The sequence below is a fragment of the Gorilla gorilla genome, chromosome 6, assembly GCF_029281585.2.
Source record: "Gorilla gorilla gorilla isolate KB3781 chromosome 6, NHGRI_mGorGor1-v2.1_pri, whole genome shotgun sequence".
Lineage (NCBI taxonomy): Eukaryota > Metazoa > Chordata > Mammalia > Primates > Hominidae > Gorilla > Gorilla gorilla.
Genome location: NC_073230.2, coordinates 81,258,781 through 81,276,050, shown reverse-complemented (window position 1 = coordinate 81,276,050; position 17,270 = coordinate 81,258,781). Strand labels below are relative to the sequence as shown.

The following is a 17,270-nucleotide window of genomic DNA, read 5'->3' as shown; positions in this document are numbered from 1 at the left end:
GTAGATAAATAAAACCCCACAGAATATTGCACAGAAAATTTCTGCACAATAGAAGGAGGGGTACCCTGTAGAAGTAAAGAATAGCACTGTAAATGGGGGAAAACAAAAAGCTTGATATATATGCATATCTATATCTATCTATACACACACACGCACGCACACACATACACACACATATTTTTATCCTATTAGTTCTGTTTCTCTGGGGAACCCGACTAGTACAGCTTCCCAAGGAGCAGTGTTTGGTGCCTTTCCTGCTCAGCAGAAAACTGCGGGCTCCTTTCTTCCTCCTGAAGAATCTGTGTCATTATTTCATGACCATGGACAGCGCCTTAGCCTGGGCATAACCTCTGCCTGGCATCTCCCAAGTCTCTGCTGATCTCTGTGAAATAAGAGAATCAGAATGGCAACAATTACATCACTTAAGGGGTTTCAGCTTTCCCAAACTTTGGCATCAATATATATTCAATGAGAAGTGTGTTTCGCTTCACACGGCGATTCTTTGTTGGTGTATCCTAAATGCTGCACTCAGTCAGGTGCTGAATGTTCAACCCTCCTTTGCTGTTGTTTTGTTATGCAAAGTGGGCAGAAGAAGATGAAATCCAGGAGGAGAGTGTTAATCTTTTATTTTTTTGGAGACTGAGTTTCGCTCTGTCCCCCAGGCTAGAGTGCAGTAGTGGAATCTCGGCTCACTGCAACCTCCGCCTCCCAGGTTCAAGTGATTCTCCTGCTTCAGCCTCCCTACTAGCTGGGATTACAGGTGTGCACCCCATGTCCAGCTAATTTTTGTATTTTTAGTAAAGACAGGGTTTCACCATGTTGGCCAAGCTGGTCTCAAACTCCTGACCTCAAGTGATCCACCTGCCTCAGCCTCCCAAAGTGCTGGGATACAGGCATGAGCCACTGTGCCCGGATGAGAGTGTTAATCTTAACCCAGCAGGAAATCCCAGGTCAGCCCTAGAAGTGATGACCAGAATCAGCTGAATTCTGGGTGCTGGCTGACACCCCACAGTCTCTGGACGGGGCCTGAGTGTATCTATTTCTAACAAGTTCCCCAGCCATGCTGATGAACCTCTGCATTAGGGTTCAGGGCTATGGGGAAAGGGCTAAAGGCAGAAAATCATAAAGCAGGAAGTCAGGACCCTTGCAATAAGGCCAAACAGCAGAGGGCAAAGTAGAAGAGGAGAGACCAGGGCTTGGGCTGTGAACAAAGCCAAGCTGCCAGGAGCTGTTGGACTTAGAGCCAGCCTCTAGAAGTGGAGGTGGGTGAGTTATTGAAACACACAGACCACACCTAAACTAAACACAGGCATGAAGGAAACCCTGCCTAGGCCTCCTCCTCAGTTCTTGCTTTCTGGCAGAGTGTTTGCCAAATTGGAAAGATGAATGGAATTCGTCAGTATAGATGTTCCATATGAAATTCTTACCTGACATTGTTTTTCAGGCTTAGCTTGTTTTATCAAGATACAGGAACCAGGTGAAACTGAACAAGTAAGACACATTCTGCCAGGTGCAGTGGCTCACACCTGTAATTCCAGCACTTTGGGAGGCCGAGGCAGGAGGATCGCTTGAGGTCAGGAGTTCGAGACCAGCCTGGCCAATATGGTGAAACCCTGTCTGTACTAAAAATAGAAAAATTAGCCTGGTGTGGTGGCACATGCCTGTAATCCCAGCTAGTTGGGAGGCTGAGGTACTGCTTGAACCCGGGTGGCAGAGGTTGCAGTGAGCCAAGATCATGCCACGGTACTCCAGCCTGGGCAATGGAGCAAGATTCTGTCTCAAAAAATGTAAAAAATTGAAAAAAGACATTAAAGAACTCAGATGGAGGAGTATGTTGTTTCCAATTTAAAACATGTGATGTTTCCAATAAATTACAGATCCTTAGGTTAAGGCAGAATTCGGTAGAAGATGTGATTTCTTCCCTGCTTTCGACATTTGTCTCAGGGGTAAGTCCATTTCACAATCATTTCTCAGTTTAGCCAGGATTTCTTCCTTTTCTCTTCTGCCCTTTCCACTAAGTGTTACAGTTCCCTCTTTTGGTCCAACCCATTTAATATTAATTCCTTTCCATCATCTTAAAAGCTTTAATTAGTTATTGTGATATGTTCCCTAAGAACTCTGGAGTCTGATTCATCAAAGTGATAACAAGAAGATATTTTGGGAATTTGTTCCAATTGAAATGACTAAATTATTTCCCCATTTGTTATTTATCTGCTTAAGGATATTGTAATGCTTGGTACCAAATTTATGCTCAAGAAACTGGCTATGCATAAAGCTGTTGTTTTTCCAGGGTGAGTGTCGCATAAACTTAGAACTTTGGTTTTGTCCTGTAGCAACACATTTTTGAGTCATTATAAAGGAGGCAGGTAAGATTAAATCAGAAAAAATTGGGCCTTGCTCCAAGCTATTTCTGGGAGGAGCAAATATTGTCTGGGGTGATGGCAGGGGCATCTGATGGAATGACATAGATCACCATCATAAGAGGAATTCCCAAGAATGAGGCTTCAGAAAGATAGCTTTGCCACCCTATGACAATCAGCTCTCCTGTCTTTGTAGCCTGCTCTATGGAGAAAGGAAAATCATATCGCAGTGTGCTCCTTGTGCAAAAGTGACATGACTCTCCCAACTCCAGGGTCCATCTCTATAAACGCCAGAATGCCCAGTGCAGGAAATCAACCAAAAAGTCACCAAGATCAATTCCTGAGTAACGTGCATTTAGCTGCTTCTCTGATGCTGTTACCCCACTTCCTCTCCCTTAAATACCAATCCAGAAAATCAAGCACACTATGTAGAATCTCTAACGCCATCTGTGTGCAGATTTCAGTCACTGTCAGAGAAGAAAGAGGACACGGGAGGAAATTAACATTTATAGAGGGCTGGTGGCTGCTGGCATTTAGCATACCTCATGCGTGCCCATGAGCATAAGTATGGTGTAAGTATAATGTATTAATTAGATCCATTCTAGTCCCATTTTACAAATGAGGAAACTGAGGGTTATCTTTGCCATAAGGAGCTTAGCTTAGCTCTCTGGTTTTGTTTGTTTGTTTGTTTGTTTGTTTGTTTTTTAGAGACAGTGTCTTGCTCTGTCACCCAGTCTGGGGTGCAGTAGTACAATCATAGCTCACAGCAGCCTCGATTTCCTGGGCTCAAGCAATCCTCCTGCTTCAGCCTTTCAAGTAGCTGCGACTCCAGGTGCACACTACCATGCCTGGCTATTTTTCTAAATAGTTTTTGTTAGAGATAGGGTCTCACTATGTTGCCTAGGCTAGTCTTGAAGTCCTGAGCTCAAGCAATTCATCCCCCTCAGCCTCCCAAGGCGCTAGGATTACAGGCATGAGCTCCCATGCCTGGCCTAAAATTTTTTACTCTTAGTTGCAATGAGTGCATTGATGTAGTTGGCTGGTTCGTTCTTTATTTGTGAATTCAAGATGGTGCTCCATTGCGTTTATGGGCCAACCCAGCTTCTAAGAGGTCTTCAAGAAGCATAGGAAAGAAATTTAAAGAGGGGAAAAGAGAAGTGTCTTCTTAGGGAGAATAAGAAGATGTAGAAATTATGGTGGATCCAGCTTCTATCAATTATGTGTTTCACCTACATTTCTTATTTGGAGGCCGTCCAATACCCATCCTCACATCTCTTCCTTTATTAGTTAATGCCTAGCAGAGAAAAAAATGAAATAACAACCTCTCACTACCCTGGAATGCTGGAGGTCTAGGATTTTCCTTCACTGATTTTCCAAGAATCCTTGTAAATCAGATTTACAGTCATGTAAAGTATTTAGAGTATTGTTAGGATAAAATGCAATATGACAGTCTAATGTAGTTATGTTACAGTCTAAATATAGTTACAGGAGGTATAACCCCGAAGATAGGCAGTGCTGAGGGTACAGGAACGGACCTGTAAGCTTTTGGGAATAATTACTTATGGAAGTACTAATAGTTATGGGGTTCAAAGCCAGGCAAGCTTGAAGAGGCCCTATTATTTATTTTTGCCTCACTAAGTGTATTAGCATGTTATCAAAGTGCTCTAACAAGCACAGCTTGCAGGCATCGGTGAACATTGCAAATGGAAGCAGAGAAGCTAATGTACCGGTGTATTTCTCTGGCTGGATTCCAGGCTGCGCTGAGGTTTTCTTAATTCAGAATTCACTGTAAACGTGGATGTCTTGCTCTTGTGCCACCAACCCTGCTGCCAGAATCCAAGGAAGAAATCAGCTAAGCCACAGGGGCAAAATCCCAACAGCTCAGACTCATCCCTTGATCTTAGGTGAGAATGGATTCTGTCTCTAAGAACCCAGACAAAACGGCAGCGATCAACATCAGGGAGAAATTTGGGAGGAGCATCCAGTGAATCGGAGTAAGCTTTCAGGACAAAGCAGGGTCCCCACTTTTATGCTCCCGCAGGGCAGGATAGTATTGCTTGCTTCAGTCATTTGAGGACTCACACTCAAGCTGCAATTCTCCATTGTCACATTGGGTGAATCCTGCTTGTCAAAGAGTTTGCTCGGGACTAGACTTTGTTTTTAGGACAGAGGCAGACACGTGAGTTGCTGCCTAGTATCTAGCTATCTCCAGCCTCCCTATGTGAGATATGAGCCATATGTCTCTCTCTCCTAATCAGTAACAAACTGGCACGGACACTTGACCAAGAAGGGCTGGGAGATTTGTTTTTTGTCTTATTTTTTTTTCTTTTTTAGATTCAGGAGGTACATGTACAGGTTTGTTACATGGATATATTGTACAATGCTGGGGTTTGGGTATCTATTGAACCCATCACCCAAATGGTGAACATAACGCTCAATAGGTAGTCTTTAAGCCCTTGTCCCCCTCCCTCTGTCCCTAATCTAGTAGTCCCTAGTGTTTACTGCTGGCATTTTTATGTCCATATGGACCCAATGTTCAGCTCCCACTCAATTGAGAACATGCAGTGTTTGGTTTTCTGTTTCTGTGTTAATTCACTTAAAATAATGACCCCCAGCTGCATCCATGTGGCTGCAGAGGCCATGACTGCACTCTTTCTACGGCTGCATAGTATTCCACAGTGTATATCTACCACATTTTCTTTATCCAGTCCACCATCTAGGGCACCTAGGTTGATTCCATGTCTTTGCTGTTGTGAATAGTGCTGCAATGAACATACAAGTGTGGGTGTCTTAGGTAGAATGATTTATTTTCCTTTGTGTAGATATCCAGTAAAAATCAGATTGCTGGGCTGAGTGGTAGTTCTGTTTTGAATTCTCTGGGAAATCTCCATACTGCTTTGAGATTTGTTGATCTTGTTGGAATTGGCCCATGATGATTCCATCCAGTCTTTGCAGGCATGAACGGACGGAACCATCATACAGTCATGCAGGCTCCTTCCTGCCACATGAACAGAGAAGAAGAAAGAGCTGAGGGTCTTACAGTCCCAGAGAGAGGGAGGGCAGAGAGGCAGCAGCCTGCCTTCCCGGGGTGAGAGTCTGGGGAGGGTAGTGCATTCTACTTTCAATGATCCTGTGGAACACAGCTACCCTTGTTACACTTGGAGAACCGTTGTTGCATCCTTCATCTTCTCTCCTAGGATTCTATGGCACTTCCTTTTGTCCTTCCGACATAGCCTCTGTTTGTTACCTAACTCAGTTTGGAAGGATTTCTGGTTGTTTGCAAAATGTCTCCACTAAGATAATGAAGAGCTCTAGGCTATCATTCTGTGACAGATGCTTCCCTGACTCTTCACCTTTAAAAAGGTATTTTTTTTCAAAGAAAAAGGGAAAATGACTTCAATACATTCTTAAAACACACACACACACATATCTTAGTAAAATATAGAAAGGATATATCCAAAATGTGGTTTTCTCTCCAAAATGCTATCATATATTACCATGAAATAGTCATGGTCAAACAGTGCTAATGAAGGCTACCATTTATTGACTGTTTCCTCCGTGCCAACAATAAAAATTGCGTAAGTGCTGCTTCATTTCAGCCTCACAACTGTCCTATTCATTAGTATCATTATCCCCATTTTATATATAAGGAAACTGAGGTTTTGCTCTGAGCGGTTCAATCAGTGCCTAAGAGAGCCCAGCCATACAGTCACAGGTCTCTCCGAATTTAATGTCTAAAGAGAAGCACTGTCTGGACAATTTCTTCCACACACTTGGCCCTGCAGGATGTTAAGAAGGGGTTTGTTTCTTTTTCTTTTTCTCTCTCTTTTTTTTTTTTTTTTTTAAAGAGAGCAACTTACTGTGTCACCCAGGCTGGAGTGCCATGGTACAATCATAGCTCATTGCAGCTGTAAACTCCTGGGCTCAAATGATCCTCCAGACTCAGCTTCCCAAGTAGCTGGGACTACGGGTGCACACCACAGTGCTCGGCTAATTTTTAAATTTTTTGTGGAGACGGGTCTTGTGGTGTCACACAGGCTATGATGCAGCCATAGCTCATTGCAGCATTGAACTCCTGGGCTCAAGCAATGCTCCTGCTTCAGCCTCCCAAAGTGTTGGGATTACAGGTGTGAGCCACTGCCCCTTGCCTGTTTGCTTCTGATAGAACACTTTTGCAACAAGTCAAAAACAAAAACAAAACACACCAATTCTAAATAGCTTAAAGGATAGGAAAATATCTCAGAAAACAGAAAAACAGAGTCAGGGAAAACTTCAGGGTTGGTTGAATCTGTGGCCCAACAGTAACCCAGATTCTTTGAGCCCCTCTCCCTGCCTTAGTGCTGACTTCCATGCAGACTGCATTCTCCAAAGACAGCCGTGGCACTGCATGTGACCTGGGCAGCCCTCCATAGAGAGAGGGGTCCACCTTCCCACCCTTTGAATCTGGGTGGGCATGTGACTTTTTTGTAACCCAGAGAATACAGCAAGAGTGATGCTAGGTCAGGGAAGGGAATGCAGTATCTGTCTTGTTTCCTGGATCGTTTGTAGTTAGTGCCTTGAGATGCCACCATAAGAAGTCCAGGCAGCCTGAGGCTTCCATGCTAGGTAGAAGCTGAGCCATTTGGAGAGGCCATGGAGAGGGGCTGAGCTGGCGCTCCTGGTCTCAGACTCCTTCCGGCTCTGGCACCGTGAACAAGGCTTCAGCAGATAACCCAATCCAGCATTTGATTCTTTCCTGACCCACAGAATCCATAAAATGATTAAGCTGTTATACAGCAGTGATAACCAGAAAAGTGTCATTTTCTTAGCTTCACTCTGTCACCCAGGCTGGAGTGCAGTGGTGCAATCTCGGCTCACTATAACTGCCACCTCCTGGGTTCAGGTGAATCTCCTGCCTCAGCCTCCTGACTAGCTGGGATTACAGGTGTGTGCCACCATGCCGAGCTACTTTTTGTATTTATAGTAGAGATGGGGTTTCATCATGTTGGCCAGGCTGGTCTCGAACTCCTGACATCAAGTGATGTGCCTGCCTCAACTCCCAAAGTGCTGGAATTACAGGCATGAGCACCTGGCCCAAAAGTGTCATTTTCATGACGGTTACAAGATGGTTACAGCAGTTCCAGACATCACATCTAGACATGACAATACCTAGAGTTTAAAGAGGGAGTATCTCTTTTATGGGTCTCTCTTTCTCTCTCTCTCAAGAATGATAAAATGGGCCAGGTTCAGTGGCTCATATCTGTAATCCAAGCACTTTAGAAGGTCAAGGTGGGAAGATTGCTTGATGCCAGGAGTTTGAGACCAGCCTGAGCAACATGGTGAGACCCTCTCTCTAAAGAAAATTTTAAAAATCAGGCAAGTTGTATTAGTCAGTTCTCATGCTGCTAATAAAGACATACCCAAGAGTGGGTAATTTATAAGGGAAAGAGGTTTAATTGACTCACAGTTCAGTATGGCTGGGGAGGCCTCAGGAAACTTACAATCATGGCAGAAGGAGAAGAAAACATGTCCTTCTTCACATGGCTACAGCAAAGAGAAGTGGCAAGCAAAAGAGGGAAAAGCCCCTTATAAAACCATCAGATGCCCTGAGAACTCACTCACTATCACCAGAACTGCAGAATGGGGGTAACCTCCCCCATGATTCAATTACCTCCCACTGGGCTCCTCCCACAACACATAGGGATTATGGGAACTACAATTCAAGATGAGAATTGGGTGGGGACACAGCCAAACCATACCACAGGTGTGGTGGTACATGCCTGTAGCCCCAGCTACTCAGGAGGCTGAGACAAAAGGATCACTTGAGCCCAGGAGTTCAAGACTGGGCTCAAGCTATGATTGTGCCACTCCACTCCAGCCTGGGGGATAGACCGAGACCCTGTCTCTATAAAGCGGGCATCAAAGAGTATCTCTTTGGTCAAAATTGGGTCACATGCTCATCTGGGACAGAATGGATGTTAGAGGACAATGCCAAATGTTTACGACAATAGTCCATGAGAAAAGATTTTCCTGCTTTAATTACTGGCAAACACTAGACTTAAAAAATGATCTCTTAACTACAAGCCTGCTTAAAAAGATTTATACTAACAGGCATTTTTCATTTTTTCATTTCCGGTTGGGGAAATCATATGCTATATTTCCATTCATATTAACCATGGCAGAGTTTTTCCTTTTTTTGAAGAGCACTTTACTTCCTGGAACTCTTTTCCACAGAACAAAATCTGGAAAAATACACGGCAATTTTATGCAGCCTCTAAAGCCATGTCCATTAAAATCTGTAACATGATAAATATGCCTGTTACCACAACTACCACTTAACGTTAATCTACTAATCAGTGTAATTAAATAAGAACTCTGCCCCCATTTAAATAATAAAATTAGTACTTCTCCCACCCCCCTCCTTTTCATCCCTCCTGTTCTGGCGTTTTGATCTTTGCTTATGTAATACGGGATTTAGATCCAATTCGTTATGGTAAAATTATTGGTTTTTCATATTATGTCTTTCCTTTCAACCCATCACCACGTCATTTCCATTTTGTTCTATAGCTGTGTTTAAGGCCTTTATTTTAAATTAAATTTTAGATGTGGATGGTTTCAGTTCTCAGAAACAGAACCTTGAGACCCTGTTTTACCCCCATTCTTGAACCCCTTGTTTTGATTCATGTCTCAGGGCCTATGTGCACTTTCAGTATTTCTTTAGGAAGGGTGATAGATTTTATGCTTTTGAGCTCTCGCATAACTGATTTATATTCTGTTGCCTTGTAGATGGATCATAACCTTCCCAGGTGTCAAATTCTTAAGTAAAAGCCCTTTGCCCTAAAAACTCAGTGATATCTCTCCATTGTGTCCTGGAATCTCTCTGTTGTATCCAAGGATTGTCCCAGAAGGGTTTTCTTCCCTTATAGTTAATTCACGTTTTATGCCAAGATATTTGCACAATGTTTTCTTTATTCTTGCATTTCAAACACATCAGCCATCAAGGTACGTCTAAGGCTAGACATCTATTAAATTATGTTACCTGGTTAACAATAAGCCCAACAGATCTGGAGAGCTAACTTTGTGGCTTTTTTTTTTTTTTTTTTTTGGTCTTTTTTTTTGAGATGGAGTTTCGCTCTGTCACCCGGGCTGGAGTGCAGTGGCGTGATCTCAGCTCACTGCAACCTCTGCCTTCTGGATTCAAGTGATTCTCGTGCCTCAGCCTCCTGAGTAGCTGGGATTACAGGCCCGTGCTACCATGCCTGGCTAACTTTTGTAATTTTAGTAGAGACAGGGTTTCACCATGTTGGCCGGGCGGAACTCGAACTCCTGACATTAAGTGATTTATCCGCCTCGGCCTCCCAAAGTGCTGGGATTACAGGCAGGAGCCACCTTGCCTGGCCAGTGGCTCATGTTTACAAATAACAATTTTCTGGCTGGGCACCAGTGGCTCACGCCTGTAATCCCAGCACTTTGGGAGGCCGAGGTGGGCAGATGACTTGAGGTTGGGAGTTTGAGACCAACCTGGCCAACATAGTGAAACCCCATCTCTACTAAAAATACAAAAATTAGCTGGGTATGTTGGTGGGCGCCTGTAATCCCAGCTAATCAGGAGGCTGAGGCACAAGAATTGCTTGAACCTGGGAGGCGGAGGTTGCAGTGAGCCGAGATCCGCAACTGCACTCCAGCCTGGGTGACAGAACTCTGTCTCAGAAAAAAAAAAAAAAGAGACAGAGAGAAATAATGGGACAGAATTTGCCATAAAATAGAATGAGTCTCAGTGAGCCAGAAACAGTTCCTGAATGTGCAGAGAGCATGGAATACAGATAAGTCCCTTAAGGGCGGTTCATCTCTGCATGGCTGTTTCTCTATGAAGGTGAAAGTCACTGAACCTGGAGTCAGCACCACTGCAGAGATGCGACTGCACCACTGCAGAGATGCAAGGTCTTTTCCTCCCTTTTATTCATTGGACCTGACCTCCACTCCAGATCCAGGTCCACCTGTGCAGCCTTTTCCCTGGAGCTGCTCCCTGCCCCCATCGTGTTGTTACTCTTGCCCTTGGAAATTGCAAGGGTGGCAGTTAATGTTGCACAATGAGGTTGCAGCCACCCCCAAATTCAGTGACATATCACAAGAAGCCTTGACCCTGATGTTCCGGGAACCGCAGGTGGGTGGAGACCCGGTTGATCCAGGCTGGGCTCAGCTGGGAGGCTCTGCTTCTAGAGGAAGTTGGGTCAGGTCTGTCTCATGTATTCATTCTGGGTCCAGGCAGCAGAAACTCAAGGCAAGTTTTTCTCATTGAGATGTCTTTGGTGCAAGAGGTCATGACCGATTGCCTCTGCTCATTCCACAGCTGCTAACACCTCATTGCCCAAAGCAAGTCACCTAGCCGAGTCTAACACCAACAGGCAGGAATATACCCCAAAGTGAGAGAAGTACATATTTGCTTTGCAATATTCCAAATTATAACTCCCAGCTGTCCCCACATATGATGATTCACGAGGACAAAAGAGCTTCACAAGGAAAGGTCCTTGGTCTACCCCATGGCTGCTCGGTTGCCCTCACAGTGCCAACTCTAGTGGGGTCGGTGTGTTTCTTCCGCAGTTTTCTCTGCCTTGACTCCGTAACTTCCTAGATGTGATCTCTACCTATCTTTTTAAGTGCTTCTATGGGGCTGGTGGTTTATGTGCTTTATGGCCTCTGTTACCTTGTGTCTATAAAGTGTTTGTTTTTCTTAGCTAATTAAAATTTCATAAGCAACAAATAAATTTAAAAAGATGAGGCCAGGATGTATAATTGAATCTAACAAATGTCACATTGCACAGCTTAGCCGTGTGCTCAATTTGTGATCTGAGAGGCAATGCCACTTGCCATATTTGTGATCTGTTTATTAAAAGGGAGAGGCTACAGCTTAAACACAGGCTAAGTTCGTGATATGGTTCCTAAATATAATAGATATTTCTACCACTTACCCCGTGCCGCCGTGTTTCCCTGTGGTTACTAAAACAGAGGGTTGTAATTCCTAACCGCATGCCTTATGTATGATTTGGTAAGACAAACAGAAGGAAGTGTGACTTATCCAAGTGCCATATTAGTGATCTGGTTACCGGAGGATTATAAGCTCAGCCATGTTACCTTTGTGATCAGTTACCAAAACAAAAGGCCAGGGGCTTAGGCAAGTGCCGTGTTTGTGAGCTGGTTATGAAAACAAAGTCTTGGCCGGGCACAGTGGCTCATTCCTGTAATCCCAGCACATTGGGAGAGCAAGGCAGGAGGATCCCTTGAAGCCAGGAGTTTGAGACCAACCTTGACAACATAGTGAGACCTCATCCCTATGAAAATTTTTTTCTTAAATTACCTGAGCGTGGTGACGTGCACCCGTGGTCCCAGCTACTCGAAAGGCTGAGGTGGGAGGATTGCCTGAGCCCAGGAGTTTGAGGCTGCAGTGAGCTGTGAACAAGCCACTGTACTGCAGCCTGGGTGACAGAGTAAGACGCCGTCTCAAAGAAATGAAAAAGCTAAAACAGAGTCCTGTACCGCATTCCCATACACCATATATGTGCCCCAGTGACTAAGGCTTAAACGCAGTCTGCATTTGTCATCTAGTTAATGAACAGAGGGCCCTGGGCCTAACCTTGGAATCCTGTCTGGTTGTTTCCTGGAAGAAGAAGGAGGTCTCCAAATTGCATAGGGCTTCCCCTGGGAACTAAAACTGGTGCAAGGATATTCTGAGTATTTTGGGCTTCTAAGAAAAAAATCATAATAACCCCCTTAGTTTCACTTTTCCATCTCAGAACACTTTTACATCTCAGAACACAATAGCTTAGTTTTCCCAGTGTTTTTAACAATTGATGCTAATATTTGTACGGCATGAAAGGGACACATTCCTTACCTTGCTGTTCCTCTCAACCACTTCTATGTACGTATTTCTTTTCTACTCTCCACTCAGCCTGGGCTCAATTGACTTAAGTCTTCTGATTTTTTTTTTTTTTTTTTTTTTTTTTAGGGTGGATCGTAATTACCTTTAAAACGGAGACTGAGATAGCAGGTGGCCACTTCCTTTTTACTCTGTGTCATTTATGTAATTTAATTTAACTAGTTTTTTGTTGTTGTTGGTTTTTTTTGTTTTTTTTTTTGAGATGGAGTCTCGCTCTGTCACCAGGCTGGAGTGCAGTGGCATGACGGCTCACTGCAACCTTCGCCTCTGGGGTTCAAGAGATTCTCCTGCCTCGGCCTCCTGAGTAGCTGGGACTATAGGCACGCACTACCATGCCCAGCTAATTTTTGTATTTTTAGTAGAGATGGGGTTTCACCGTGTTGACCAGGATGGTCTCGATCTCCTGACCTTGTGATCCACCCGCCACGGCCTCCCAAAGTGTTGGGATTACAGGCGTGAGCCACTGCGCCGGGCCAATTTAACTTTTAAGATTTTTTTTTGTTTTTTAAGAGACAGGATCTCACTTTGCTGCCCAGGCTAGAGTACAGTAGCACAATCATAGCTCAGCCTTGAACTCCTGGGCTCAAGTGATCCTCCCACCTCAGCTTCCCAAGTAGCTGTTATGACAGGCCTGTACCACTAAACCCAGCTAATTCTTTTTAGAGGGGCACAGGGGTGTAGAAACAGGGTCTTGCTATGGTACCCAGTCTGGCCCCAAATGCCTGGCCTCAAGCAGTCCTCCTGCTTTGGCTTCCCAAAGTGCTGGGATTCCAGGCATTCATCACTGTGCCTCGCCTGGTCTTCTGATTCTTCATCCTCTATTTGGTCTTTTTTTTTTTTTCTTTACCCTGTTGTATCCTGTATTTTCCATTCCTTAAGTCTCGTGGCTGTCACTAGATTTTATTCCACCCCTCTCCTTGCTTTAATGCTTCTATAGAATCATGGCTTATTTTGTTGAACATCTCCATTTGCCACATATTTTTCTTCATAAGTGAGGATTTTCCTCCATGCATTGGTAGTTTTACCCGTTTCTTAGGATAATGTACACTCATCCTTGTATTCAACCAATATTGATCTAGGGCTCACGTGTGCTAAGTAGTATGGAGATAAAACCACCAACAGGGCATGGTTGCTATCCCGTAGGAATTCACAGTCTCGTGGACAGAACAAAAATGTCAGCAGGCGATTCTCACACACCGTTGCAAGTGCTCTATTAAGGTTGTATAGAATAACATGGATCACATGTAATAGAAAACACATCCAACCCCTAGAACTCTAGAAGGCTTGCCAGAGAATGTCAGAGAAGTTGAGGCCTAAAGGAGGAATCACTTTGGAGGGGACACGTCAGAGAATGGTGTTCCAGACAGAAAGACTAGGCAAAAACCCGTGGATGAAAGAAAGCCTGTTGCATAGAGCAGCCACTAAGTAGAATGGTTGGCATACGGAGGATCAAGACATCGCGGGCAGGACACAATGACAAGGCTGGGTGATATTATAGAAACACTTGGAAGTGGGCAAGCATGGCAGCTCACGCCTGTAATCCCAGCACTTTGGGAGGCCAATGCGGGTGGATCACCAGAGCTCAGGAGTTCGAGACCAGCCCGGCCAAGATGGCGAAACCCCTTCTTTACCAAAAAAAAAAAAAAAATTAGCCTGGCGTGATAGTGCTGTCCTGTAGTCTCAGCTACTCGGGAGGCTGAGGTGGGAGGATCGCTTAAGCCTGGGAGGCAGAGGTTGCAGTGAGCCGAGATTGTGCCACTGCACTCCAGCTTGGGCGACAGAGCAAGACTGTCTCAAAAAACAAAAAAGGAAACACTTAGGAGCTGTGTTTCTGAACTTGGACTCAATGATGAAAGAACTAAGAGTCATTGAAGGGTTTTCAGCGGTCACCTTGGCTTCTGGGAACTTGTTTCTGAATAAGTGCCCATATCTACAAAAGTCACAGTCCCTGCGTACAGAATCAAGGTAAGTCCACACTTCATTCATTTGCTAAGCACAAGCAAAAATGCATCTCCTTATTTAGATTGCACTTTGTTGCTGTTTGACTCTTTTCCCCCCCCTTCAAAACCCCATCAGAAATGGCTTTCTTCTCTATCTGAAGATATTCAATAAGAATTACTTGCCTAGGGTCATTGGTGTGGTAAAAGGAACTGTCCAGAACGAGACAAGTCATAGCACTGTCATCTCATCCTCTTGCTTTGCTGAATGCCAGATGGAAGCTGTTGAGGGAAGCCTAAAAGCCTACGTGACATTCTTTAAATGAGAACAAAAAGCAGGGGTGTTTTAGCCACAAGGAACTTAAATTTCACCGTTCTCAGGGAGAATTATGAATTGGGCAACATCAACCTCCCGCCTGGAGCAGAGATGGACATTCTGAGCCTAAATACAGAGATGAAATTGGCATCACATCATTAACGGGCCTATCAACAGTATGTCTTATATTTGTATTACTTTGCATTTTTTTGTGGAAGAAAATTAACATTTCTTATTTACTTATTTAGTTGTTTTTTTTTTTTGTTTGTTTGTTTTTTTTTTGAGGTAGGGTTTCACTCCCTTCACCCACACTGGAGTGCAATGGAGCAATCTCAGCTCACTGCAAGCTCCACCTTCCGGGCTCATGCGATTCTTCTGACTCAGCTTCCCGAGTAGCTGCGACTACAGGTGCGTGCCGCCACACTGCACCCGGCTTGTTTTTGTATTTTTTTGTAGAGACGGGGTTTTCCCATGTTGCCTAGACTGGTCTCGAACTCCTGAGCTCAAGTGATCCGCCCACCTCCTCCTCCCAAAGTGCTGGGCTTATAGATGCGAACCACAACACCCAGCCTCTTACTTTATTTAATCCTCACAAAAACCTCTATAAGGTGGACAAGGAAGGGATTTTCATTATTATGGTTATTCTTATCATATTATTGCTATTCATATTATTCTTTTAATTAATTAATTATTTTGAGACAGGGTCTTGCTCTGTCACCCAGGCTGGAGTGCAGTGGCACGATCTTGGCTCACTGCAACGTCTGCCTCCTGGGTTCAAGCAATTCTCCTACCTCAGCCTCCTGAGTAGCTGTGATTACAGGCGTACGCCACTGCACCCGGCTAATTTTTTGTATTTTTAGTAGAGACGGGGTTTCACCATCTTGGCCAGGCTGATTTTGAACTCCTGACCTCATGATCCACCTGCCTCGGCCTTCCAAAGTGCTGGGATTACAGGTCTGAGCCACTGCGCCTGGCCCTATTCTTTTTATCATTAGGATTATCTATTAAATGTATGAGGAAACAGATTCCAAGTCATTAAATGACCTGCTTCAGGGTACGCAACTAGTTAGTGGCAGAATCCATCCTAGATTATGAGTCCATTAGCTCCTGAACTCGGGGTCTGCATTTATGTGCATGAGGAGGCAGAGAACTTAGCTGATTCATTTTATTTTCTGGAACAGCTGCAGCTGCCAATAAAAGTGACACAAAGGAGCTTTGGATGGGGAATCAGGGTGTCAATGAGTTCTTACCTCTGCGATAACAAACTGAATGACTTTGTTTCTCCTTAACTTTTTATGTGTGGGCCACAGCAAAATGAAGATGTGTGATTTGGGAATAAAAAGAGTTCTATCCATATAACAACCACATGTTGTAAACAACATCATCTCTATTTTTCACAGGGAAGCTAAGGAACAGAGAAGTTTAGTAACTTTCAGTGAGTCACACAGCCCCTATGTGATGGTATCTGAGTAAGAACCAAGTTCGAGGACTTTTTCTCAGTTTATTCCTACTAAGAACTTACTCATTGGCTGGGCATGGTGGCTCACTCTTGTAATCCCCACACTTTGGGAGGCCGAGGCAGGTGGATCACTTGAGGTCAGGAGTTCAAGACCAGCCTGGACAACATAGTGAAACCCCATCTCTACTAAAAGTACAAAAATTAGCCAGGCATGGTGGTGGGCACCTGTACTTCCAGCCATTCAGGAGGCTGAGGCAGGAAAATCACTTGAACCTGGGCGGCAGAGGTTGCAGTGAGCCGAGATCGCACCACCGCACTCCAGCCTGGGCAACAGAGCCAGTCTCTGTCTCAAAAAAAGAAAAAAAGAACTTATGGCCGGACACGGTGGCTCATGCCTGTAATCCCAGCATTTTGGGAGGCCGAGGCGGGTGGATCACCTGAGGTCAGGAGTTGGAGACCAGCCTGACCAACATGAAGAAAACCCATCTCTACTAAAAATGCAAAATTAGCCAGCCATGGTGGCGCATGGCTGTAATCCCAGCTATTCGGGAGGCTGAAGCAGGAGAATCACTTGAACCTGGGAGGCAGAGGTTGCAGTGAGCCAAGATCGTGCCATTGCACCCCAGCCTGGGCAACAAGAGCAAAACTCCATCTCCAAAAAAGAAAAAAGAAAAAAAAAAAAGGAACTTACTCATGCACACATACACACATAGAAAAAGACGGAGAGAGAGACAGACAACAAACAATGGCTTCTTCAGTTAAGTCCTCATCTTCACTCAGATCTGTAATACATGCTTGTCTGTTTCACATAAAGTGAACCACTTGAGAACACGGGCACATCCTCTTCAATGTGCAATGGGGAATTTTCTCTGTTGTTTATTCTCAGGAGTGCTGTGAGGTTATGAATGTTTTTCCTTTGCCCTGATTGTTTCCCATTTCATCATCCCCAGACAGTGCAGACTGCAAACAGCTCCCAGGTATTGAATAGAGTGGGCTCCCTGTTGAGAACTCCACCTGCATCCCACTTTACTCTAGAGGCTATTCACAGCTTACCCTCAGGGCCCGACCCAGGCAATCCAATAGCTGTGTGGCCGCCACTAGCAAACCACAGCCTACCCTCTGTCCAGATTTCTGATGATGAGTTACTTCCAGACAGAGTGAGCTCTTGGCATAAAAGCCCTTTACAGACAACAACCAAAATAAATCTCTATTCATTCCCTGTTGCTCTTATAACAAATTATCATACACTTTGTGGCTTAAAGCAACACAAATGTATTCTACATTT

At 44.4% G+C, this 17,270-nt stretch overlaps 1 protein-coding gene across 3 annotated transcripts in view; it reads left to right on the top strand.

The window, feature by feature from the left end:
• CALN1 (calneuron 1) overlaps positions 1-17,270 on the top strand; it is a 634,846-nt gene that overhangs the window by 567,576 nt on the left and 50,000 nt on the right. The window contains exon 6 of one of the 3 annotated variants that reach the window (XM_063708594.1): positions 1,878-1,946. The exons of the other annotated variants lie outside the window; for them this stretch is intronic. Within the exon in view, the coding sequence (XP_063564664.1) occupies positions 1,878-1,946 (69 nt within the window). The remainder of the gene's footprint in view (positions 1-1,877; positions 1,947-17,270) is intronic. 3 annotated transcript variants of the gene reach the window in all.